We start from the raw sequence: 27,418 nt of genomic DNA on the forward strand, positions 1-27,418 counted from the left end.
TCTTGCTCTGTCACCCAGGCTGGAGTGCAGTGGTGCGATCTTGGCTCACTGCAACCTCCTTCTCCTGGGTTCAAGTGATTCTCCTGTCTCAGCCTCCCGAGTAGCTGGGATTACAGACGCCCGCCACCACACCTGGCTAAGTTTTGTATTTTTAGTAGAGACGGGGTTTCATCATGTTGGCCAGGCTGGTCTCGAACTCCTGACCTCAGATGATCCACCTGCCTCGGCCTCCCAAAGTGCTGGGATTACAGGTGTGAGCCGCTGCACCTGGCCTAAGTGATTTCATCTTTGTGTGAACATCATAGAGTGTACTTACACAATCCTAGATGGTGCAGCCCACTACACACCTGGGTTAGATGGTGTGGCCTATAGCTCCTAGGCTACCAAACTGTACAGCACATTACTGTAGACAACTGTAACACAATGGTATTTGTGCATCTAAACATAGAAAAGGTACAGTAAAAAGATGGTGTTATAATCTTATGGGGCCACTGTCATATATGCAGTCTGTCCTTGACTGAAGCATCTGTACATGACCCATGACTGTACCTATATATGTGCCACGTCACCTGTATGTAGATACGTAGTCTGCACACACACTCATGTGTTGGGTACACAAACAAGGAGCAGATTGATAAATTCTTTGAGTTTCAAAATTGTGTTGTTTTGGCAGCTTTGTGACTTTTTCCTTTCTCGCAAATATTACCATCAGCTTAAATCACAACCACTATTGTTTCTATGGGGAAAACATACACATTTGCTCTCCCTCTCATATTTGGCCTACTAGGAAATGAGAAAACTGATACCTCAGCACACATGTAAAAAACCTGTGTGGCAATTTTAAATTAAATATATTCATACACGGCCGGCGGCGGTGGCTCATGCCTGTAATCCCAGCACTCTGGTAAGGCTGAGGCAGGTGGATCGCGTGAAGTCAGAAGTTTGAGATCAGCCTGACCAACATGGTGAAACCCCGTTTCTACTAAAAATACAAAAAAAAAAAAAAAAATTAGCTGGGCATGTTGGTGCATGCCTGTGATCCCAGCTGCTTGGGAGTCTGAGGCAGAAGAATCACTTGAACCCGGGAGACAGAGGTTGCAGTGAGCAGAGATCACACCACTGCACTCCAGCCTGGGCGACAGAGCAAGACTCTGTCTCAAAAAAATAAATAAATAAAATAATAAATAAATATATTCATACTTAATAGTGGAGAGAGATAGCTTATGAATTAAACCCTGACTTTTTTTCCTGATAACGGAAAAGAGATGAAATTCATGTACTTCTTTATTTGGGGAGAAATAGCTAAGTGGAAAACTGCATGTAGAATTTTAATCAATAGGTGCTGAAATATAAGGCATTTTAAATAACTTCTTTAACAAAATGGTAGATAGTAGGATCTATTTTAATTTTTCAATCTGGAAAAAAAAAAACCCCAAAACAAAAAAAACCAAACTATCCTCATATATATATATATACAGTGTCAACATTTTCAGAGCACTTACATTAGGAAACATTGTTTCTCTTCAACTGTATGACAATACTGTATATGCCACAATAAAATTTACAAAAAACAATCGCATCAGCAGTCATACGAACATCATGATTTTACATTTCAATACACAAGAAAAAAAATAGACATCTTCCCGGCACTTGGCTCCCGCCTGACGGCAACGTCTCCGCCACACTTTGAGAGACCTCAGCTTTTCAAACCCAGCAGCGGCTATTTCAGAAGTCATGTCCTTTCCAGATCCAAACTTAAATAATGAGAAGTTTGCCATTTCAAAATAACTGAGAGTTTATTCATGGATGTGGTGAAGTTTACTCCACCAAAAGATGTGTAAAAAAACTGCATGAAAGTAAAAATAAATAAAGCTGTTCTAAAGCAGCCTCGTTGACATGGTAGCCCAGAACAAAACACTTACGTGTAAAAGTGTCATTAAAGTTTTAAAGTAATTATTTATATTCAAATTACAACTTTTTGACAAATCTAATGAAAACAAACTGATTTGGTAAAAGGTTCAAAGACTTTCACATTCAAGCTCGGTGTTGTTTCACACACGTGCGCCCCGGCTGCGGCGGTGACATATTGCTGTATTCGGACATAAGGCACTGTGATCTGAACATGCCGTGCACTCACCTTATGTCACATCATCTGTTCCATACCAGTGAATTCTTTGAAATGAAAAATAATGAAAACTTCAGGACACAGTGCACTTTAATGACATACAGCATTTAAAATCCTTCAGACAAAGGTCTGAAAACAGTCTTTTAATGCAAGCCTGAATCTTCAAGCACATAAAATCTTTCTTTTTTAAGCTTAATGTCAACATCACTGGAAGAAATACCCATCATTAAACCCTGATAAACATTCTTAACCACTTGCAGCCAGTGTGTTCATGAGGCAAAACGTGACCCAGAAACTTTGTTCAAGTTGTCCTCCTAGGGCTTCTGCATTGACGGCGGTCACTCCGTTTCCGTCTCCTTTTGTTTGGCACCTGTCAGTGGATGGAAGACGAAAGTTTCAAAGCTCATGGTAACAGCAGGGTTCTCTACCCCAGGGGTTTCTACCTGTGCCTGGCAGTGCCTTAGGAGGATGATCCGAGGCTTCGGAGGAGGGCGACGTGGGAAGCAGCAGGTGGCCCAAGCTCCCATCTCCCACCCAGTCGTTCCTGCAGCTTGGATCCACGTGACATCTTGTCATTCTAAATATGTCAGATTTAACTTGGAAAATAAAAAGAATTCCACTCCTAAAAAATTTTACTAAGAAATATGTAGGTATGTTTTAGTGAATGTGTGAAGTATTTCAGTTGTGCACACTTACAAATATGTATTAAAAAAGGCTTTTGGCCGGGCACCGTGGCTCACGTCTATAATCCCAGCACTTTGGGAGGCCGAGGCGGGCGGATCACCTGAGGTCAGGAGTTCAAGACCAGCCTGGCCAACATGGTGAAACCCAGTCTCTACTAAAAATACAAAAATTAGCTGGGCATAGTGGCGGGCATCTGTAATCCCAGCTACTCGGGAGGCTGAGGCAGAAGAATCGCTTGAACCCGGGAGGCGGAGGTTGCAGTGAGCTGAGAGATCACGCCACTGCACTCCAGCCTGGGTGACAAGAGTGAAACTCCGTCTCAAAAAAAAAAAAAAAAAAAAAAAAAGCTTTATAAATATTCCGAAGGATAATTGCACCTAACAAGTATCTGGCTAGGACATTCCACAGTGGATTGGCAGGGAGAGCTACTATTTTCCTCATCACAGGAGTTTCTCTCCTATTTTTTCACCAGACGCTAGACCCCTGAAAGAGATCAGCAATCTATTAGAGTATGTGGCTAAAACATTGTAGCCCCTAGCATCAGACTGCCCACGCACTGGATGCACGCACACATGGGTTCATTTGGACAGTCTAAGTTTGACAATGAACTGTTGCTAAAAACTTTTTTGAAAAAGAGAAAACGTTATTGTGTTGAACCAGTATCCCTCTGGGGAACGGTGGCCATTGCCTGGTGAAAAGAATCACCACTAGTACCTTTTAATCGAGTGACAGCAGACACTTCCTCAAACTGCCTCTTACTGACTATTCCACGGACAACCACCTAACAGTGCTGGTCCCGGGCACCGCGCCTCACTGCACACGCATGGCTTTTGTGCACAGCTTTCAGCTCTTTTCATAGCATCGTAGGAGGGAGACGGGCCTGTATCAGCCCGCTCCTTCTCCACTGAGGAAACTGGGGCTGAAGGAGGTGAAGTGACTTGCCTACATTCAGACAGCGCTCGGGCAGGACTTGGCCTCACAGTAGAGGCCTCCTCGTTTGCAACTGTTGATCAGACGCAGGCGTTCCCTGAGTTCCACTCCAAAAGTTCACTTGTAATCCAGTTATTAGTAACGTGGAATATTTTCCTCAACGAATCGTGTTGTATACACTGTATCATAAGGAATTCCAATCCAGCTACCCCCATCTTCAGGGCACAATTTCTATGGTAACATACATTCCAAATTCCAGCTGGAAATAGATTCCTCCCTGCGCCAGCAGGGATGGGAGGGGCATTGCAATGACTTAGAATTTTTGAAATACCAAATCTGGATGGAAATTTGAATTCATCCAGCACAACCGTCTCATTCTTATGGTTTGAGATATCATGAAACAGAGAGGATGAATCACTTGACTTGTTTACTCTTTTTGTAATGCCCAAAGAGACAGACAAGAGCTGACATTCAGCCTGACCCCGCTGGGGAGACTGTGTCCCTTGGTCCAGGGCTGGAAACGGGGTATCTTTTTCTGAAGGTGCTAAGCTATATACCTGTGGGGATAAATCTGCCCAGAGAAGAGGCCTTTTCTAGTTAGCACAAATGTGCTGTGCAGTTATGCCTGCTTGGAAATTTATATGAATTCAATACAATGGTCTGGGTGCGTCTGGCTCCCTCTGTTCAATGTTGCCTGTGAGATTCCTCCACTGTTGAATGCAGCTGTACTGTTCGTTTTCAATCCTGTATCGTATTCCATCGAATGAATGCGACACAATTTATCCATTCTTCTTTTCAAAGATACTTGGATTATTTCCAGTTTTATGGCGTTAACATTTGTTTAGTTCTTAATGTTTCCTGATTATAAAGATTATTGTGAGATTCAGGTCTTTTAAACACTTGAAGTTTGCAAGTGACTGCACCAGGCCCCATTTCTAGAGTCTGATTCAGTGGATGCGGGGCGGGGCCCCAACATGAACCTTTCATTTTCTAGTAAATTCCAGGTGGCGGTGATGATGCCCCGCCTGAGGACCACCTCGGAAACATCACTGGAATTTCTCTTGGTGTTCTCATTTAGCGAATAAGACATGTTTCTTGCAGGTGAAGATTCCTTTAGGGTAGGTATTTTTGGGTTACAGACTAATTGTAAAAACTAGTCTTAGCTGAAATTTCTGAACTAAAGAGAAATCAACACTGCAGCACACACACCGTTTAATACTGGATTCTGAGAGTTCAAAGGCATGCTGTTTGCTCCCACGTCGGGTCCATGTGGCCCTGATTAAGGCTGGGTTGTTCATATTTGACTGGGGCTGGGGAGGTGGAGGGATGGGAAGAAGAGGAAGAGGGAAGGGAGGGAAGGGAGGGTTGGCAGTTTTAAGAACTCTGAAGCCCACCTCTTACTACTGAGTGTGTGAAATGAGAAGAAGGCCAGCTCCTCTTGTCTAAAGGCCTCTCCTGTTCTCTCTGCTCCTCACTGAGACTCTGAGGGCTTGCTCAAAGTGAATCTGTCAGAAAATGAGTTTAACTACACTCTATTTGAAAGTGAATGTAATTTCTGTACAATATTAATGAATAAAAGTTTGTGTTTAGGTATTCTGTTTTATCTACTCAAAATATGTTTTTTTTTTTTCTCTTTAAGGAAAGATGAAGGTATCAGTAGAAGCCAGTGACATTCCCTCTATGTTTCTGGTCACTGGTTCTCTCACAAAGCACAACTGAAGAGGTCTTTTCAGTGGAAAAGGTTATGATGAACATGGCAATGGCTCCCAAGTCATTTAGGGGCCACTGGACCTTGATAGAATGCTCTTAACTTAGAATACATTCTGTACACTTTCCTCACTCACGCAGAACACTTAAACTTCCCAACTGAAAAGAAAACGAAGACAGTTTCAAAGTAATATACTCAAAAGCCTTGATCTGTAGGTGGGTGGAGAAATGATGGTTTAAATGCTGTACTTCCTGTTCTACCTCCCACCCTTCCTAGATGCCGATGGCAAAGGTCAGAAACCAGCATTTTACCTGCTGGTGTGAGGATCAGGGCTTGCAGAATGTCCGACAGAGAAATAATACCCACGATACTATCTGCTTCATTTACCACCACCAGCCGATGGACCTGCAAAGAGAAAAGCAGGACACGTGAAAATTAACATTTAAAAAAGGTTTAAAATGGACATTAGAAAAAATGTCCTGTCATGTTTTTATATGATCAACACATCCCTCCAGCCTGGGGAATAACAGTGAGACATCATCTCTGCAAAAACATTAGACAGTGGCTGGGTGTGCTGGTGTGCACCTGTGGTCCCAGTTACTTGCTGGGAGGATTGCTTGAGCCCGGGAAGTGGAGGTTGTAGTGGGCCAAGATCGCACCAGTGCACTCTAGCCTGGGTGACAGAGTGAGACCCTGTCTCAAAAAAAGAAAAAAGCAACACACACACATACACATCCCATAAATGAACACATGAGGAAAGTAGCCTCAGACAGACCCATATGACGACCTTAGGCTCTAATGTTCAATGTGTTACTGTCTGATTACTTGGAAGACCCACTCCGTACTGAACAGTCACAGCCCTGGTGGAACAACGGCGACACAGGCAGGAGAAGGAAAGAGGGGAAAGCTATCTATCTCCTGTCTCTAATGATACTGATTTGTGTCTAAGTCAAGCTGATTTGCTTGCTTGCTTACTTTTAAGAAAAATGAGCTAGCTATGCCCTGCTGAGTTTTCAATTTTCAAAATATTAACATAGAAAAGATACAACTCAAACATGAAGCACAATGTAGCTATCATATATTCTTAAACATGACAGTTTTAATTTCTAAAAGTTGCATGTCAGTTTCTAATAACTATCAGGCACTTGTCTTATTAATACATGGGAATGAAGTCCAGATGATGACGGAAACGAAGAAACAAGGTCGTGGCTCTCACAAGGGTTTTATTTTCTGCAGTGTCTTTTCTCTGTGAAGTTCATATATTAAGAATCGCATTCAAGAGGATAAATGAGCTACAATGAAGTGGGATAGACTACGTTTATCTCTAGTTTTCTACTCTGAAATTTCTGATGAGTGACTGCAGAGTGTTTTGAGGTGTTTCTGTAACAGGTATTTCACCCGCAGGAAGGGAGCGGCGTCGCTATTCTCTTAAAAGCTTCACAGTGGCCAGGCGTGGTGGCTCACGCCTGTAATCCCAGCACTTTGGGAGGCCAAGATGGGCGGATCACAAGATCAAGTGTTCGAGACCAGTCTGACCAACATGGTGAAACCCCGTCTCTACCAAAAATACAAAAATTAGCCAGGCATGGTGGTGCATTCCTGTAATCCCAGCTACTCAGGAGGCTGAAGCAGGAGAATCGCTTGAACCTGGGAGGCGGAGGTCGCAGTGAGCCGAGCTTGCGCCATTGCATTCCAGCCTGGGCAACAGAGTGAGACTTTGTCTCAAAAAAAAAAAAAAAAAAAGGCTTCAGAACTTGGGCCATGGCAGCTCCGTGCCAGCTGCGCCCTGGGAGACCCTCTCTGTATTGAACAGTGATACCCCTGATAGAAAACAGGGATATACGAAGGAGACAGGAAGAGGGGGAAATCAGTTTTTGTATTTTGTCTCAAATAATGCTGTGTGGGTGATGTTTCTGTCATAGCTTGCTTTAGGTAAATAATCATAATAATAATAATGGCTTGGTCATCTTTCTCATGGCAGTCAACATAAATTTCTTTTAAATGTTTCTCTAAAAAAGCTTTCAGGTTCATCAGCAATCCTGTGATATAACACAGCACAATTATTTGCTAACTATAATCACACATTAAAATGATAGTTCACATTTGTCTTCTACACTGAAGACATTTTATTGGTTACATTCAATAGTGGATATTAGCCAGGCGCGGTGGCTCACACCTGTAATTCCAGCACTTTGGGAGGCCAAGGTGGGTGGATCATGAGGTCAGGAGATTGAGACCATCCCGGCTAACACGGTGAAACCCCATCTTTACTAAAAATACGAAAAATTAGGTGGGCGTGGTGGCGGGCGCCTGTAGTCCCAGCTACTCGGGAGGCTGAGGCAGGAGAATGGCTTGAACCTGGGAGGCGGAGCTTGCAGTGAGCCGAGATCGTGCCACTGCACTCCAGCCTGGGGGACAGAGCAAGATCCTGTCTTTAAAAAAAAAAAAAAAAAATAGTGGATATTAAACAGTTATCTTTTGAACTCTGAAGGTTAAGGGAAACCATCTCATCCAGAGAATTAAGTAGTTCTCTCAGACTGAAATGACTCCTCAAATATTTTCTTGTCATCTGCTGCTGAGTCAAACTTATGTATGTCCCTTGTTGGAGGTACCTAAAAGTTAGTGTTCTATTTATGTCATATAAATAAATGGAATCATCATTGATACTGTACACCATTCTCCTAGCTATGCTAAAGCTAAAAACTTATTTTTTTGCTCCTTCTGTAAGGAGTCATCTTGTGAAAGAATTTTTTTTTAGATGGAGTCTTTTATTTAAGGTGTTACACAAAGTACATTTGAAAATCCCATAAGCAGTAAAGTCTAAGGAAATCAGACTGCTGAGGTGCAAGAAACTGGGAGTTACTAGATTATTTGCTATTTACCTAATTGAGGAAAGAGAGATACTGGTGGGAAGAGAGAAAAAAGTTTTACTGACTTATCATTCGCTTTGTTAAAATATACATTACGCACTTTAAATTTTGAATTCATAAATATTCACATGGAACTTAAAGCTTCTGGGACAACTTTTGTTTTCTCAAAACAAAATGTATCTATAGATATAGATACATAGATCTATTTAGAGACAGGGTCTTGCTCTGTTGCCGAGACTGGAGTGCAGTGGCACCACCACAGCTCACTGAAATATCAAGCTCTTGGATTCAAGGGATCCTCCTTCCTCAGCTTCCCTATTAGCTATGACTACAGGTCCAAGCCACCATGCCCAGCTAATTTATTTCTATTTTTAGTAGAGACAAGGTCTTATTATGCTGTCCAGGCTGTCAAACATATATAGTTTAAACTATGAATGTATCTTACCAGTTTATTTGATTCAGCTATGATATTAGGACTTTTCCTTCAATTCAATTCAACAAACCTTTAGAGATCACCTATGTGCCAAGTAGTGTGCCGGGTTCTGGGACAGGAGAGAATCCCATCCGACTGAACCTGGAGGCTGCCTCGCTGGGCCCTTCCTGAGATTCAGGCTTCCGGAGGCACCATTCACTACTGGGGACTTGTTGCAGTGGACTTTGGGGGAGCAGGACTGGGAAAGCCGTCTCACCTCAGCTCTTACTATTCTGTCCACAATGGTCTCCAGTATTTCCAGCTTATTGCACTTCACAACACCTTCAAAATACTGTGAACGGTGCTGAAGGGCCTGGGTCACTGTGATATCTAGGTTATTGTATGTTTTCTCAGCAGCAAGATTCTGTAATGAAGCAAGAGAATAATTATATCCTTTCATTTCAGTTCACTTCAATGACCAAAATTAGTGAGCTTAAAAGAGCCTGATTTCTAAAAACTTTAATGCTCATCTGAATTTAGTACCTGCATACATCAGACGTTCTTTCTGGCTTACAACATGCCATTGCTACTGTTATTTCGTCAACGTATCAATCACAATTAAAGATAACCACGTTACAGGGTCTACCTTCCTTACGAAGCAACATTGTTAAACTTTGATAGTATATCCTGCCAAAGACTGCCCCCCAATTTTTACCCTCTAATGCTCTCTACCATGCATGGATAAAATCTCTGGCAAGGTGGGCTGACATCTGTAAAGGCTGGTGAGTGCCAAAGAGCTAGAGATGCTGCAGCAACAGACCTTCTCAACAAGCTCCCTGGGGAACAAGGTTTCTGCTGGGAAGTCTCTGGGGGACCCATGGGGATCAAGCAACCAGAGGAAGAACAGGCTTGATGAGCCCCATGTATCCAAATGGCTTCATGGGGCTCTCATTCATTTTAGCGGGTCCCACTCAACCAAAATGCCAATCAGCATATTTCTCGGTGACTATTACGTTTAACATAACAATAGTGTGAAGCAAAGGGTTTGAGACAGCAGCAAAAGAATGTTTAATGTGGGGTCAGTATTGTGGCAAAAAATGGCGTGCACATTTGGGGCTATAAGTGTCAGTCCCCTTTTCTTCCTTAGAACAGTGGCTCCCAATCAGTAAGCTACGGGATGCACCTGACAAAGAAGCCATGAGTCCACGTGTGCACTGTGCACGCGCCTAGAGGCGAATAAATCAGGCCTCCTACATGGAAACAAGAACATTTAAAATACATACACATGCTGTGGCAGTGCATAAAATATGCATGTATTGTAAAGACGAAGAATTATAAAATGCTACTAATATATAATTAATTGCTAAACCAATGCATATTAAAAGTACAATTACTACAGAAGGTCTATAAAATTCTGATAATATCCTCACACCCCAAAAGGTTAGAAATTATTAAATTAAGAAACAAGAGAAAAACATAAAAACACGTTACATGAATGTTTAAAATGCATTCTAGGTGACAGACCGAACAAAATTAAAATACTTACAATTACATCAAATTTGGAATAAATATCTACAACTTTTCCTAAAAATGAAAAATATATGTTAGAAAAATGTCTTAAGGAACACAAAGAAACTCCTTTAAAATCGGTTTTAATGACATAATTACTAAAAGTTAAACACTAATAACCTTGTCTATTTTAAATGGAAACTTAAATAGATATAAAATCATATTTTAATGGACATATGAAAATAAACCAATTAAACATTTTTTATGATCCTGTGTGCCCCTTGGTGCTGAATTTATTCACCATATCCAAGTTTTCATTTTCCCCACGTATCTCCTGTGCCAGGTCATCTCACAATAATTGCACCCTGAGATAAACAATTATTTCTGTCTGTTAGCGCTAAACACACAAACCTGACTCATCCACAACAGGCAGAGCTGATATTCGTCTTTCCACAAATATGTTCAAGGCTTTGATGATGGGAGTGTCTGGATGTATGAAGGCAATGTTGTGGTACGTCCCTATTCCAAGCTCATCCAGGTTCTGCTTCATGAAGGCAGGCTTTGGCATATCAGACATCTAAACAGGAAGATAAACGCAAATGTTCTAGACCCAGAACACACCCTTGTCATGTTCAAACGTCCAGATTTGAATGAAAAAGTATGTCCAACAAATTAAAGTTAGTTTTTTCTAACAGTCTACCTGGATGTCTGAATTAACATGAGAAAATTACAAAGAACTGTATCTTTTGTTTGAACCAGTTTGTATGTCTATGCTTCTATTTAACTACTCACAAACTATAGCAAAGCATTAACACTGTAACATTTTTCCATCTCCTCTTCACTCACTAAAAACACGTATAGAACCAGGGAAGAACAGGTCTATTTGGGATTTTAAGACCTGTAAGCCACCAAGAATTGAATCGTTTATTCTTAATTGTTCATGTTAAATTCCTGGTCCTGCTGTCAGGATTAAGTAATATTTATTAAGAACCCACACATTTCCAAACCCAAAGCATTTGACGGCAGCTGTCTGAGCCACTGCTAAGCTAGTCCTCACGCCACCCGCCTCTACATCCTGAATTCTCCTTGGAGAGCTCCAATTTTTGTCTACTAGGAACAAAGAAGCCAGCTGAACAGAATTAAAAGAATCTTTAAAAATTAACTTTTCATGGGCTGTTTTAAAGGAGGAGGGATATGGCAGGAGAGAAAAGTCTAGGATCATGTTTGAATATAACAAAATAAGGTCTATGGTTTCAAAAATCCACCTTTTATAAAGGGTATAGTTGATTCCATCCTCCTGGTGTACCTTATAATTATCAGGAAAAGATGAACAATTAGAAGAAACAAAATGTTCAAGTCAAAGAGTTCATCAATATTCAAATCATGAGACTCCTAGAAATTTAGAGAAAAAAAAGAAAGACCTATTAGGTCATCTAGTCCATCTCAATATAGCTAATTCCCTGTTGCATACTATATGCTTAGGCTAATTTTCAAATGTCTTGAAGGGTAATGCTCCTTTTTTTCTCAGAAAATGATCTCATAATTCAGTAAAAATCAGGCTCTGAAATGTCTTTAAGTTCTATATTTCTAACTGAAAACCTTTAGTTAGCTGAATATTCTGGTAGCATGATTCTAATTACCATGTTGGCCCAAATATGAGGCAGTACTGGGCAGAGGCAACTTCCTCTCCTTTTTATAGAAGATAAAAATCTGAAGCAGCTCTGCAAAAGAATGATCTCACGCTTTTACTCCCTCTTGTGCAACAGCACACTAGCAGAAATAGTTTGGGCTTGGGAGTCAGAGAGACTCCCGGGTTTGAAATCTACCACTTAATAATATCCATATGACTTGGGGCACGTTTCCCAGCCAGGTGTCCTGTGTATGCAAGGTGTGCAAACGCCTCCCTCCCATGGCCCCTGCGTGGAGGAAAGCATGGGGAGTGAGGAATGCTCGAAAGGGATCCTGGCTCTACCGCTTCCCTGCCATGCAACCTTGGCAAAGCTACTTAACCTTTCTTAGCTGCATCCCTATAAAATAGGATTAATAAAAATACCTACCTGATAGGGTAGCAGCGAGGATGAGATTATGTAAAGTGCTTAGAACAGTGCCGGACATACAGTAATCAGCTCTCATGATTAATATTATTTAAAAATGATGACTCTAAGGATTAAGTGAGCTGCAGGCCTCATGTGGGGGCCCTGAATACATCCTTCCCACCCCGTGCTCCCTCTGTTCCTATTAAACTTCAACTACTAAAGCGGCTGCATTCCCAGATGTACAGTCTGATAAACAATGCGGATGCATCCCTAATCCTTTTTTCCTAGATTATCGCCTTTATTAAACTTCAAACTTGAGTTTTTTGTAAATTACTCTTCCCTACCTTCTTTCTTAGCACAACATGGTTAAATAAACGTTATTTATATATGTAAATGATTAAAATACAAGACTGGGTTGGTTGACAAGGTATTTCTCACAATCACTAAGCCCTCTGTGCCTCTGTCAGCAAAAGGGGCTCCTCAAGCTGCCTCCAGGGCAGGAGCTTCAGCTCCTTCACACGGCACCGGAAGGCTATCTTAGGTCCTTAGGTGAAGCCATGGGGAGAAAAATGGGAAAGCTAATTTGAAGCACATTTTTAATATCTGTTACAGTCTTGAAAAAACAACTCTTCAAATTACCTCTTCAGAATGATTAAGACCTTCTACTGGTTCTATCTGACTGATTACTTATAACCTCAAATTCCGTGCATGTAATTAAAAGAAAAACATGAAAAACCTCTCATAAACTCTCTGTTCTTCCTGAGTCTCTTTTAATGTTTCCAACCAAACAGGCTCAAAGTTCTGGATGACTATGGGGCCAGCTCATTTCAAGTAGCTGAGAAAACCTACAGGTAATACAGGCCTTATTTGGACCAACATGGTATTCTCTTGTCAAAATTTTATTTGCTTTGGGTTTTTCTATCACTGCTGCAGTTTATAGTACGACAATCTTGAGGACAGCATTTTTGGGAACACGTTTCTAAAACCGTGACACCAATAAAAGCAACATAAAGCAATTTTTGCTGTAGATATTTGTTCAATTTATCTTGTACAACAGTCCTTAATTAGACTGACTTGCAGATTGCCTTATTTCACCTCATATGTTGGTGATAAATGTTTTAATTTAAAGAGAGAATGCCGAGTTTTGCTTTTAAAATTGTTTTGATACTTGCACTAAAAGGTGATTGCTTTTAAATTGGAATCAACTTTAAGAATGTACAGAGAGTAGTAAGTTGAGAAACTGAAGTTTAGAAAGGGAGACCTCAAAACTAACAATTTCTTCTACTGAGGGTAACAGGAGCCAATTTACTTGAAGTACATTATTTAATAAGTAAATGCAATTATGTCTTTAGAAACGCTAAAAACTACTTACAAAAAGCTGGAGGAACTTGAGGATTCTTTTGTGGGTAAGTATATAAAGTGCATTTCCACTGATAGGGTCAATAACTGGCAATCTGTGGATTTTATTTTTGATCAAGGAGTATACAGCATCGAAGAGGCTGTGGGAAAAGTCATTAAAGTTGTTAGGAGGCTTTCAAGAAAAATCAGAACACTTTGGACCATCCCTGTCTTAAAGCACTTCCAGTGTTTTTATTATTACAATAATAACAGTGTTTTGGAAGAGTTTTAAATTAGAGATCTCAGCAAATTTTTCATCTTTCACAATCTATGTTAACATATCTCAGATATAAGTGCAAGCTACAAATCTCTAGAAGAGGAGATTTTTTTTGGTTTGTTTTTTTGAGACAGGTTCTTGCTCTGTTGCCTGCTGTCATGGCTCACTGCAGCCTTGACCTCCCGGGCTCAGGTGATCCTCCCACCTCAGCCTCTTGAGTAGCTGGGACTACTTGCATGCGCCTCCTTTCTTTTTTGTAGACATGGGGTTTTGCCATGTTGCCCAGGCTGCTCTTGAACTCCTGAGCTCAAGCGATCCACCCACCATGGCCTCCCATAGTGCTGGGATTACAGGCATGAGCCCTTATGCCCAGCCAGGAAGAGGAGTTTTTTTTTAAGAGTGTATTTAGTGATTTTATTTGAAAGATAATGAAACCTAAATCCTTAGAAAAGCAAACAGATGCATCGTATTAGTAAGAGAGCAAAGGCTGTAGCAGCAAGCCCTCTGCATTGGTGAGTGGGCAAACTGGCTCTATCCCGGGCTGGCCTGGCTAGGAGATATTGTAGGGCCAACATTTCTGTTCTACTTGGTCCCTCTCCTGGGACTGCCAGTAAGAAGGCTGTTATATCTTTTTGTTAGGACTTATAAATAAAATGAAAATAAATATTTTAATCTTTCTCTGTACTGGATTTGAGTTTGAAAGATGCTTTTACACAAATGTGGAAATGTATCACAGCCAAACCAGAAGGCTTGGATAAAAAAGGATGGGCCAGACGACTACACAGAAGGCAGCTCATGCTCTGACCACATCTGAACCGACATCTAACGTACACTGATGTTTAAACACTAGTGTGGAGCAGAATTGCCAAGGGAGTTGTTTAAATGCGTATTCCTGGGCCCTATCCTGATTTAGCAGGTCAGGGGTAAAAGCCCAGGAATCTGCAATTTCAACACGCCCCCCAGATTGGCCGAGATCTTCATGATGGTTTAGTATGACCCTATTACTAGTCCATTATCAATCCTTAGCACCAGCAGTGGCTGTGATTTTTGTAGTGTTGCTAGATTTACTGAATGCGTACAGTGTAGCTGGAATTAAGGAGGCGGGCCCTGTTTGGAATGAAGAACATGTTTATTTGTTTCTTTCTTTCTATCATGGTGATAAAACACATACATCTGAATGAATGTTTTCAAAGGAAAAAAAAAAACAAGTTTACCTTGCATCTGGAGATATATTCACTAAAGGCTTAAATGTTTCTTGTAAATAAAGCTCTGTATTTATAGAAAGAAAATATGCAGTTAGTAACACATTTGCTGTTTGCAGTTATTACACAAATTCAAATACCCTTCAGTTTATGGTTAATAGTTACAAGGATTAAAAACTCAAATAAAAAGAAATTTAATTGACCTAAAACTCCTGTGTTGATTACAGTTATGGCTATTTTAAACAACTTCCAAACTGTTTTCAGGATGTTGCATTTGAAGAAAAATTAAATATTAAAAAGCAATGTGACAGTAAGTGTTTATAAAATCAGGAAAAACAAAGAAATCCGATAAAAGGGCAATACCAGCAGAGGTCACTAGAATGCTACCAGGTTCATATTACTCTCGAGAAATGAAGCAATTATGAAATTTTAAAAATCAATTTCCATAAGTTATAAGATAAAATCAGTTATGACAAACTTTGTTCTTTAAATATTCTTAAGTATTATTTTACCAAATTGATGCTCAAAACCTACTGCACTGTGGGCATCTTTCCAGCATACAAAAACTGTTTTTTTCTAAAGATATCAACTGCAATTAATTTGCTTTCCCAAGGTTTCTTTTTTTTTCTGAGACAGAGTCTCGCTCTGTTGCTCAGGCTGGAGTGCAGTGGCATGATCTGGGTTCACTGCAATCTCTGCCTCCTGGGTTCAAGCAATTCTCCCACCCCAGCCTCCCAAATAGCGGGGACTAAAGGTGCACGTCACCACACCCTGCTAATTTTTTTGTATTTTTAGTAGAGATGGGGTTTCATGATGTTGGCCAGGCTGGTCTCGCACTCCTGACCTCAAGTGATCCACCTACTTCAGCCTCCCAAAGTGCTGGGATTACAGGCATGAGGCCCTGTGCCCAGCCTAATTTTTTTTTTTTTTTGAGAAGGAGTTTTGCTCTGTCGCCCAGGCTGGAGTGCAGCAGCACCATCTTGGCTCACTGCAACCTCTGCCTCCCAGGCCCAAGCGAGTCTCCTGCCTCAGCCTCCTGACTAGCTGGGATTACAGGTGCGCACCACCACGCCTGGCTACTTTTTTGTATTTTTAGTAGAGACAGGGTTTCACCATGTTGGCTAGGCTGGTCTCAAACTCCTGACCTCAGGTGATCCAAAGTGCTGGGATTACACTGGGCTTCCCAAAGTGCTGGGATTACAGGTGTGAGCTACTGCGCCCGGCTCTAATTTTGTATTTTTAGTAGAGACAGGGTTTCACCATGTTGGTCAGGCTGGTCTTGAACTCCTGATCTCAAGTGATCCACCTGCTTTGGCCTCCCAAAGTGCTGGGATTACAGGTGTGAGCCACCGCATCCGGCCTTGCTTTACCAAGGTTTCTATACAGAAGGCGTTTAAGAATATTTTGGCATTATTATTACTACCAAATATCATGTAATGTCAAAATGTAAACATACTTAAACCTTGGTCTATCAGTACTTGTACAGTAGAACTGGACAAGAAGTATCTATCTTGGTGTTACACAATCACTGCACAACAGGCCGTACAGATCCCATGCCAAATTTGTTTAGCTTGGTTTGACAAAGTCATAATAAACCAAATCCATCACTCAGTGCAGCTTCTAAATCGTATGGATTTGAGAGGGCCCCTGGGGGTGTAAGAGCACTCCAAAATGTATTCTCATTTCACAGCCAGTTACAAAGGTTGCTTCTCCTATCAAGCGTATAATGGGAAACACAGAACCAAACTCTTCGATTTTGAATTCAAAATTTTCCTTTAGTTGGTCCCTTCATTTCTACCAGCGTTTCCTTGAGCACCCTACAAAGGCTCTGCTGTTGCAGACAGACTGGGTCTGCTGTGATTCCCATCCCCGGTCCTCTCCACCAACCCACCATGACAAGTCTCAGTGAGACCACCACCTTCACAATCATAAAATGTGCATGTAAGAAATGGTTCTATGGCAGCAAAGAGTATCATGATTTTACAGGGTGAATGTCAATGTGACAAAGAAAGAACATGGTCTTCAAATTACTTCCATGCTATTTGCTCCAAATCATCTAGTTTGAGGTTCATTTGTCCTAAGTTTCTCCACAATTTGTAAAGAAACAATTATTAGGTTTACATAAGAACAGATGCTTGCTTTAGTTCAAGTTAGGCCTCTGCTGCATTTCTTAACACCAAGGCAAATCTCTGAGGGGTTAGACTTAGTAGTGAACGGTGGCCCCATTGTGGGCAGCGAGGTGGGGCTTGGTTAGCTCATTCATCTTCACATTCCTGGCCCTAGGATAAGGCCTTGCCTGCTGAAGATGTCCTATACAGGTCTATAAACAGAATGGACAATACTTACGTTGTTCAGCTTTAGTTAGCACACTATCAAAATTAAGATAGAAATAAAGAGAATGTTTTAAATAACATTTTATGGAGCAGAGAGAAAAGGATCTGCAAAATTAAAATGTACTTTTCATACTAAGCATAGCTTTCCTGATACTAAAAGATTTTAAACATCCAATAGTGCTTACCCCTCCATGTTTCAATTTTATGTTCCTCTAATTCATAAATCTGTACCTGCAAATAAAAAAATTCTTATTTATAAATATACATATACAACATAGAAAAAATATTTGGAAAATGAAACAAAACATAGCTTTCATAATAGCATTTTCTATTCACAATTAGAAAATGAGGTGGCCAGGTGCGGTTGCTCATGCCTGTAATCTCAGCACTTTGGGAGACCAAGGTGGGCAGATCAGTTGAGGTCAGGAGTTCGAGACCAGCCTGGCCAACATGGTGAGACCTCATCTGTACTAAAAATACAAAAATTAGCCAGGCATAGTGGTGGGTGCCTGTAGTCCCAGCTACTCGGGAGGCTGAGGCAGGAGAATTGCTTGAACCCAGGAGGCAGAGGTTGCAGTGAGCCGAGATGGCACCACTGCAAAGAAAGAAAGAAAATGAAGTGAGATATAGAGAAAAAAATGTATCTGCAAGTTTTTTTTTTGTTTTTTTTTTTTAAGACAAGCTCTCATTCTGTCACCCGGGCTGGAGTGCACAAGTGCGATCATGACTCACTGCAGCCTCAACCTCCCAGGCTTAAGTAATCTTCTCAACTCAGCCTCCTGAGTAGCTTGGACTACAGATGTACACCACTATGCCTGGCTAATTTTTGTGGTTTTTTTTTTTTTTTTTTTTTTTTAAGAGATGGGGTTTCACCATGTTGCCCCACTGGTCTCAAACTCCTGGGCTCAAGTGATCCACCCTTCTCGGCTTCCCAAAGTGCTGGGACTGTAGGCGTGAGCCACTGTGCCCGGCCTGTATCTACAGATATTAAGAAAAACTTTGGGCTGCATATTTAGATATAACTGCTTTTTTGCAATTTTGATTTCATAATCTATTGCTAAGATTTCTTATATGGGATTTGCTGCATTTCACAGAACTCTATCTATTCAAAACTCACACTCGTGATGATTTTGCTAGTTCAAAAGCAGAGATATGACCATTATAAGGAAATCCCATGTTCACTTGCATTGGTAATATTTAAGAAATAATACACTTCATGGGAAATAAATACAGGATATTTACAAAATCTTTGGTAAAACTTCCTAAGAGTACGGTTTTGTTTTGTTTTTCGGAGACGGAGTCTCCCTCTGTCACCCAGGCTGGAGTGCAGTGGCATGATCTCGGCTCACTGCAACCTCCACCTCCTGGGTTCAAACGATTCTTGTGCCTCAGCCTCCTGAGTAGCTGGATTACAGGTGCCCGCTGCCACACCCAGCTAATTTTTGTATTTTTAGTAGAGACAGGGTTTCACTATGTTGGCCAGGCTGGTCTCAAACTCCTGACCTCAAGTGATCCACTTACCTCGGCCTCCCAAAGTGCTGGGATTACAGCGTGAGCCACTGTGCCCGGCAAGAACATGTTTTATGAAGAAACTCATTTTTGTATTTTATGTAAGAATTATTGGATAATACTGAGCATTATGCATAAAGCAGTATTAACTTATACCTTTTAAGTACCCCAAATAGGACTAGTTAAATAAGATTATGCAATCCTGTCCTTCCCCTCCACCCTCATGAACAAACAGAAACTAAAAACACAAAACCAAGCAGGCCGAATCTCAGGATCACAAAGTTAGATGAAGGACAAAAGTGGTTTTTAAGCTGCTTTCTTTCCAGAACCATTGTACCAGGGACCAGACAGTTCTGCTACTAAAATTAGCCAGTAGCTGTTTTTTCCTAATTAGCAGGAAAATGTCAAAACTGAATTTATTTCATTTTAATGACTCATTTTTTTCTTCTTTAAAATCACAAAGTACATATAATTCTTGTTCTGCAATTGCTGGGATAACTGAATTAAGCTCTACCACATCAACAGGCCCGCAGAGATAAGCAAAACTTACAGAACTTCTAGCTAATAAATATGTAGAATTCTGCTAAGCCAAGGAATTCCGAAAGCTGAATAAAGAATCTATTTCCTTTTATTTTTCCTGAGAATCCCTTCTTTGAGTTTCATACATATAACTTATGGTAAAGATAGTTTTATACTGAAGTTCCCTGTGCGTTATATATATTTGGAAAATCAACCACCACCAGCACTCCATACCAAAAAAGAAAAAACTGAAAACATTAAAAATCTTAAAATACACACATATACCTATACACATACATAGATATGTACAGCTCCAACTACTGACATAGGAACTGGTGCCACTTACCATAGGTGATTTATAGTATCTATGTAGTATATTTATGAAATCTGTAATTGTTAGCATTCCTGGAACAAAGAATTATATGTTACAAATAAAACTATGAAAACATTTTTAAAAATTTCAAATGACAAGTGAGCCTAGAATATATACTAGAAGAGCTTATAAAATATACTTTGAAGATATCAAGCAGAGTTTAATATATTATTTAAAACTATTGATGTGTTAATTGTGTACACCAAACTGGATATACAAATTTAGCTGAAATTAAACCTGACAGTAAGTACTAAGGAACTAACCACAGAATTTGGCAAATCGATGAGAGAAAACTCATTAACTGATATAAATTTGAAAAAAGAATTGCAGTTATATGTAAATAATTTTAAATACTTTAAGATAAAGTATTCCGTAAGCTTTAGAAACGTGACAATTCTGGGCACTTGGATTGTTTCCCAAGAAGCATTCTAAACACAATGGTTTTAACGAACAGTTGCTATTTATTGAGTGCTTTTGATGTGCTAGACACTAGGATGACACGGATGAAAAAGACATGAACTTCTTCCCTGATGAAATTAAAACCTAGAAGCAGACATAATGATCATTTCAAAATAACGTGAAGAATGCTAAGAGAGACAATGGCATCGTCTGCTGTGATTCACAAGATAAGTAATGATGGCATTTAGATAGCTGTAAGTTACACAACAGTTTTAATAGTATAACAATGGTCTGGCAGAGACATCACTCATGTTTACAGCATCTAATTTGCCCTGTCAAAAAGGTGTGCACCAGCGAGATGAGTGCGGGGCCCAGGGATGCCATATGCCATGTGTGGCCCAAAGTGGGGCAGCTGGCTCACATCTCACTGTGGCATCCTATGTGGGGTTTGTTCATTGGGCTGGTAAAGACACATAAGCTCTTCAGAGAGCCAAAAAGTTGCTAAATTAAAAGAAATTCAACAACAACAACAACAGCTCCATAAAAGTTACAACAGTGTGTGTTCTCAATGAGGAGGCAAAAAAAAAAAAAAAAAAAGAAAGAAAAAAAGGACAACAGTGTTTGGACCTCACTAGCACTTCCACCTTCTTACCCGGTATGTAAAAGCAAGGATTTATTTTATTTATTTATTTATTTTTTGACAGGGTCTCGCTCTGTCACCCAGGCTGGAGTACAGTGCAGCGATCATGGCCTTGACCTCCTGGGCTCAAGTGATCCTCCCACCTCGGCCTCCTGAGTAGCTAATTTTCGTATGTTTTTGTAGAGATGAGGTCTTGCTATGTTGCCTAGGCTGGCCTTGAACTGCTGGGCTCAAGCGATCTCCCTGCCTTGGCCTCCCAAAGTGCTGAGATTACAGGCATGGGCCACTGCACCCTGCCAGCAAGAATGCTCTTTAACTCGCAAACATGTTTACTAGGTTGAATTCCAAACAGGCATCTATTAAAATACTTTAGGCTTTCTGCTTTCAAGGTTTTCATTTTTGATTTTCCTCAGGCCCACACTGCTTACCTACAAAACTTTGTTTTTTACTCTCCCACAGTGGCGCTGCTCGGACACCGTTGGCTACCAAAGCAAAGAAGGCCTTTTTAACCTGAAGAAAAAGAGGAGAAACAAAACATACTTTCAAAGTCCAGGAAGAAAAATACCTTTTTTTTTTTTTTGAGACAAGGTTTCACTCTGTTGTCCAGGCTGGAGTGCAGTGGCACGATCTTGGCTCACAGCAACCTCCGCTTCCTGGGCACAATCGATTCTCTCACTCAGCCTCCCGAGTAGCTGGGATGACAGGCATGCGCCACCATGCCCGGCTAATTTTTGTATTTTTGGTAGGGTTTCATCATGTTGGCTAGGCTCGTCTCGAACTTCTGACCTCAAGTGATCCACCCACCTTGGCCTCCCAAGTGTTGGGATTACAGGCGTGAGCCACTGCACCTGGCCAGAAAAATATCCTTAACTAACATATTTGACCAAGTCTTATCAGTTATCTTCCATAATAAGTTTTGTAAGTTTGATAAGCTAAAAATAATGGAATTTATTAACATTAGCAAAAATCTTTTTGAATTACACCTAAAGGCATACAGGGATTAAAAATTATTTTTTGAAATTGAAATAATGCAATTAACTTTTTTTTCTTATTGTATCTGAAGACTCTTGTCTACATAGATACTTTATGTAATTAAAACCATACAAGAGAATTAAACTTTAGGGTCTAATATCTCCTATATGTGGTTATTAATTCATCTGAAAACACTGAAGTTGTATCAAATTACCTGAAATAAAAATTTATTTTTAGTATTTTCAATGAGACAAACAAGCAAACAAGCATACTTTCTCAGTTCCCAAGGTTGAGAAAAAAAAAGGTATGAAAGATACAATATATTTTTGCATTTTATACCTTCCAGAGACAAATAGGTCAGGCACTAACATACTGCATCTCACTTAACACTCATAACAAATATCCTTTGGGATACCATAAGGTATCATACTTGAAGATTGATTAATAACCAAAAGCTCAGTGCTGAAAATGATCCTCTAAATTCAGACAGCAAATAAGTACAGGGAAAATGTCCAACCTTATTAATAACCGAAGAAATGCAAATTAAAAGAAAGTGTCATTTGTAGATGCTAAATAAACCAATATTTTAAAGTTGTAGCTCCTAATACAAGGGCTATTATAAAACCACTGAGAAAATATTTTTTCTAACACAGCTTGTGTCAAGAATCACAAAGTATTCATATTGCTGTGCAACAGCTTTTTCTGTTTGAATTATTTTAGGAGTGGGATTCCTGAATCAACAATGTTCCATGTGACATTACTTCTAGTCTTGAAAACTGAAAAAAAAATCCACCTCCTAAACAAAAGAAAACTTATCAAATACTAGCATACCAATGAGAAAAAAATCAAATAATTAACATAATTATGATGTTTTCATAATTATATCAAGAAAGGTCTATGACAATAAAAATGTAACTGTAAAATTACATATTATGATACTTATAAAAATATGTGTTTGGAAACAATGAGAAACAAGCAAAAAAAATTAAACTGATATATTAAGAAGCTGGGATAGTAAAATGTTTCTTTAAAAAAAGTGTTACATTATGTTATGGTATTTTTTTTTTTTTTTTTTTTTTAACTAAAAGTAAATTATTCTCTTCTCACTCACTACTTAAAAAAAAAAACCTTTTTGGCCGGCACGGTGGCCCATGCCTGTAATCCTAGCACTTTGGGAGGCCACCCGAGATGGGCAGATCACCTGAGGCCAGGAATTTGAGACCAGCCTGGCTAACATGGTAAAACCTCGTCTCCACTAAAAATACAAAAATTAGCCGGGCATGGTGGTGCACACCTGTAATCCCAGCTACTCGGGAGGCTGAAGCACAGGAATCACTTGAACCTGGGAAGCGGAGGCTGTAGTGAGCCGAGAACACGCTACTGTACTCCAGCCTGAGTGAAGAGTGAGACTCTGTCTCAAATAAACAAACAAACAAATGAACAAACAAAACAAACAAAATCCTTGTTAACTTAACGAATGAAAACAGCTGCAGGAACCTAGAGCAGATGACTTTAGGACTAATAACTTAGTACCTATTTCTTCCTTTACTGTGACACATTTTGCCTTATGTGGAACTGCTCATGCATGTACCTAGTTCACCTACACAAGAATATAGGGACTACTGGTGCGTCGGGGGAGCTCATCAATTATTTCATGCATTTATTTTAACCCACCCAGCGCTGAGTCCTGAATACAGCAGGGATTCTATACATTAGTCAAATGAACTACAAGAGAATGAAGACGAGGAAATGATTAGAGCCAACCCAGTGATGCGGGAGAGCAACAGTAACTGAGCGGCATCCAGAAACTCATGAACTGCTTCAGAATCACACTTTCATCAAAAAGGCACCAAAATACACTGTTTTTGTAACTAAATGGCATCCAGGAAAGGTGTGCCCATTGGAATGGTTTGCTATTTGTACCCTGGGCATCTCTGATCATGGTCCTAGCATATATTATAGAAGAATATAGTGGAAAAGTCACATGTAAATAGATTTTAAAACACACTGAATATCTGGTAAGTTTGCTTTTCTAAACTGGTTGGAATAGAATGGGAATGGGGGCAACTTTTATGTTTTATTTGTGTTTATTTATTTTTTTTGGAGACAGGGTCTCACTTTGTCATCCAGGCTGAAGTACAGTGGTGTGACCTTGGCTCACTGTTTCCTCACTGCACCCCTCCCTGCTGCCCCTGCTGGGCTCAAGTGATTCTCCCACCTCAGCCTTCCAAGTAGCTGGGACCACAGGCACATGCCACCATGTCCGGATAATTTTTTCTCTTGTAGAGGCAGGATCTTGCTATGTTGCCCAGACTGGTCTCAAACTCCTGGGCTTAAGTGATCCTCCTGCCTTGGCCTCCCAAACTGTTAGGATTACAGGCATGAGCCACTGCGCCTGGCCAGGGACATCTTTTAAAAGCACAAATTGCTTACTGTTTTCTTCAAAATGACAGATTTAGCAGAGAAAATAAATGTTAAAAACATTCATGAGGATCATTCATGAAACCCTAAGTAGCCATAGCTATTGAAAAGCTAATCCAGAAAGTTCTGAGTTTGGCATAATGAAATAGTTGAAAACAACTATCCAAGTTGTACAAAAGACAGGAAACACTATTTGAGGGCCCTGTATGCATCAACACAGGGTGGATTCTGGGAGCTACAATTCTTGAAAGAAAAGAAGGCTATGCATTGAGCACCACATTCATTCTGGAATTTTTCTGAGGGCTTTTCCCACATCATCTTCACACAGGTGAATTTCAACAAGAAGCTGAAATTTATCAAGAAGAATCAAACAAATCCCAGGTAAGATAAACACAAAGAAAACCACACCTAAGCACGTCATAGACAAGAGGCTAAAAACCAAAGGTAAAGGGAAAATCAGCCAGAGGGAAAAAGACATATTGGCTTTCAAAAGGGTAACAAGCAGGCTGACGGCTGACTTTCCAGCAGAAACTATGAAAGTCAGAGACAAGAGAAAGAAAACTTTAAGATGCTAAAATAAAAAACCTGCCAAGCTAGGTTACAGCATATATCCAGTGAACATATCCTTCAAAAAGGATTGGCAAAGTAAGGTTTTTCAGATTAAAAAAGCAGAGAAAATTGTCACTAAACAATCAGCATTAAGAAATACTTAAGGGAGGCCAGGCGCACTGGCTCATGCCTGTAATCCCAGCACTTTGGGAGGCCAAGGCGGGGGGATCACTTGAGGTCAGGAGTTCAAGACCAGCCTGGCCAACGTGATGAAAAAACCCCGTCTCTACCAAAAATACAAAAATTAGTCAGGTGTGGTGGTGCGCAGCTGTGATCCCAGCTACTTGGGAGGCTGAGGCAGGAGAATCGCTTGAACCCAGGAGGTGGAGGTTGCAATGAGCTGAGACCATGCCATTGCATTCCAGCCTGGGTGACAGAGTGAGACTCTGTCTCAAAAAAAATAAAAAAGAAATACTTAATGAGTCCTTTGCACTGAAGGAAAGATTCTAGACCTGCACAGAACCGTAGGAGGGAACAAAGAGCACAGGAGAGGGCAGAGATGTAGGTAAACATAAATCAATACTGCGTAAAGCCAGAGTAATGATATCCTGTGGGATTCACAACTTATATAGAAGCAAAATATATAACAATAGCATATAGGGTAGGAGACGGTTTAACTTCTATATACATTTTTTGCATTGTTTGGGACTTGGTAAAATTATTATTAAAAGATGGAAAGTAGTAAGTCAAAGATGCTATGTAATCTGTAAGACAGCCTCTGAAAGATTAACAAAAGAATGTATAACTAAGTTCACATGTTCTCATTCATTTTTGGGGGCTAAAAATTAAAACAACTGAACTCATGGAGATAGAGAGTAGAATGATGGTTACCAGAGGCTGGGAAGGGTAGTGGGGTTGGTTGTGGGGGAAGTAGGGACAGCTCATGGATAAAAAAATATAGTTAGAATGAATATGGTCTAGTATTTGATGGCACAATAGGGTGACTACAGTCAACAATAATTTATTATACATTTAAAAATAACCAATAATTGGGATGTATGTAAAGAAATGATAAATCTTTGAGGTTATGGACACCCCATTTATCCTGATGTGATTACACAATGTATGCCTGTATCAAAATATTTCATGCACCCTATAAGTATATACACATACTATGTACCCACAAAAATGAAAAAAGAATGTATAACTAAAAAGCTAGCAGAGGAGAAAAATGGGTTAAACATAGTTTGTTAAATTGAGTGAAGAAGGAATAAAAGAACAAATCAATAGAAAAAATAAAAAATGCATAGCAAAATGGTAGACAAACCTAACTATAGCAGTAACTGCATGAAATGAAAATGGACTAAACAGTAATTAAATGCTATTCTAGGCATTTATTGTATGGTTTAATTGCAATTGTCAATATAGAAAGTAAACGAACCTTGTATATGACCTAAGTCCTACGATCCTATCAAGGACTGCCTTTCTCTAATAAGGCCCAATGAGTCCAATGGATCTAAACCATAGATGAGACCATGTGACAGCCAAACAAGAGGGCTTCCTTTAGTGGACACATTTCTAGAAGCTTCTGGAAGAGACTATTGTATCCAGCTTCAAGACATAAATGACTGAGCACAGTGGACATCTACAAACAAAAATCCCTGGTCAAATGGTGTAATAATTAAAAAAACTCAAGAATAAATATTGTTATTAGCTTGGTTTGTGAATATTTTGATATTTAATGTTTACACCTTGTACAAATGACCACATACCGATCCAACAGATTTAATGGACATTTTTACACTATAGTGAGCCTCATCACACCTCAAGCTTAAAAGAATGATACCAACAAAAGCAGGGGTTTAATTTTAACACTCAAATATGATGACTGTTACTTCAGACTCAGAAAAAAACATCCTGCTTCCCCGTGACAAATTCTCAGACTAATCTGCTACGAAAGCGTTTAGCCCCCAAAATGCTGCAGATACTGTTTACAGTGAGGCCACTGTGAACAACACAAACAGGAAATAACTGCATAACACCAATTCTTAAAGTGGCAAATACATGTATGGGAAACTATACGGGGTAATAATACAGACATTAGAAACTGATCACAGGTGCTGAACCAAGTTAATTCTGAGATGAAAGAATTCTGATGCTTCACGGTCAATGGCAAGGAGGGATGGAGGGATGGGGAGAGGAATTAATTAATTTCAGACAGTATCGGTCCAATAGAGGGATCGATGTCTGTATGTACGTATGAATCACAGGGTCTCGCTCTGTTGCCCAGGCTGGAGTGCAGTGGCAGGAACACGGCTCACTGCAGTCTCAACCTCCTGGCTTCAAGTGATTCTCCCACCTCAGCCTCCTGTGTAGCTGGGACGACAGGTGCACACCACCACAGCCAGCTTTTTGTTATTTTTTGTAGAGACAGGGTCTGGCTATATTGCCCAGGCTGGTTTGAACTCCTGAACTCAAGTGATCCTCCTGCCTCTGCCTCCCAAAGTGCTGGGATTCCAGGGGTAAGCCACCTCACCCAGCCCAATGGCAAGGTTTATAGAGAGAAAAGCCCCAGTGAAGCAGCAGTTCAATGGCAAAGAGAATGTTAAGAA

General features: G+C 40.2%; 1 protein-coding gene across 8 annotated transcripts in view; it reads right to left on the reverse strand.

Moving 5' to 3' along the window:
- Positions 1-1,371: 1,371 nt before the first annotated feature.
- The window catches only part of PRKAG2 (protein kinase AMP-activated non-catalytic subunit gamma 2), a 324,996-nt gene continuing 298,949 nt past the window's right edge, over positions 1,372-27,418 (reverse strand). For 5 of the 8 annotated variants that reach the window (XM_030826202.1, XM_030826198.1, XM_030826197.1 and 2 more), the window contains 9 exons: positions 21,293-21,374; positions 19,799-19,857; positions 17,610-17,655; positions 15,104-15,158; positions 13,647-13,773; positions 10,650-10,815; positions 10,276-10,313; positions 9,007-9,153; positions 1,382-5,852 (listed from right to left, as the gene is read on the reverse strand). In XM_030826202.1, coding sequence (XP_030682062.1) covers positions 5,643-5,852; positions 9,007-9,153; positions 10,276-10,313; positions 10,650-10,815; positions 13,647-13,773; positions 15,104-15,158; positions 17,610-17,655; positions 19,799-19,857; positions 21,293-21,374 — 930 coding nt within the window. In that variant the 3' untranslated portion in view covers positions 1,382-5,642. Of the gene's footprint in view, positions 5,853-9,006; positions 9,154-10,275; positions 10,314-10,649; positions 10,816-13,646; positions 13,774-15,103; positions 15,159-17,609; positions 17,656-19,798; positions 19,858-21,292; positions 21,375-27,418 lie in introns of all 8 variants that reach the window. The other 3 variants (XM_003270938.4, XM_030826199.1, XM_030826201.1) reach the window with 2 other exon arrangements.

Source organism: Nomascus leucogenys, chromosome 13, assembly GCF_006542625.1.
Source record: "Nomascus leucogenys isolate Asia chromosome 13, Asia_NLE_v1, whole genome shotgun sequence".
Classification (NCBI taxonomy): Eukaryota; Metazoa; Chordata; class Mammalia; order Primates; family Hylobatidae; genus Nomascus; species Nomascus leucogenys.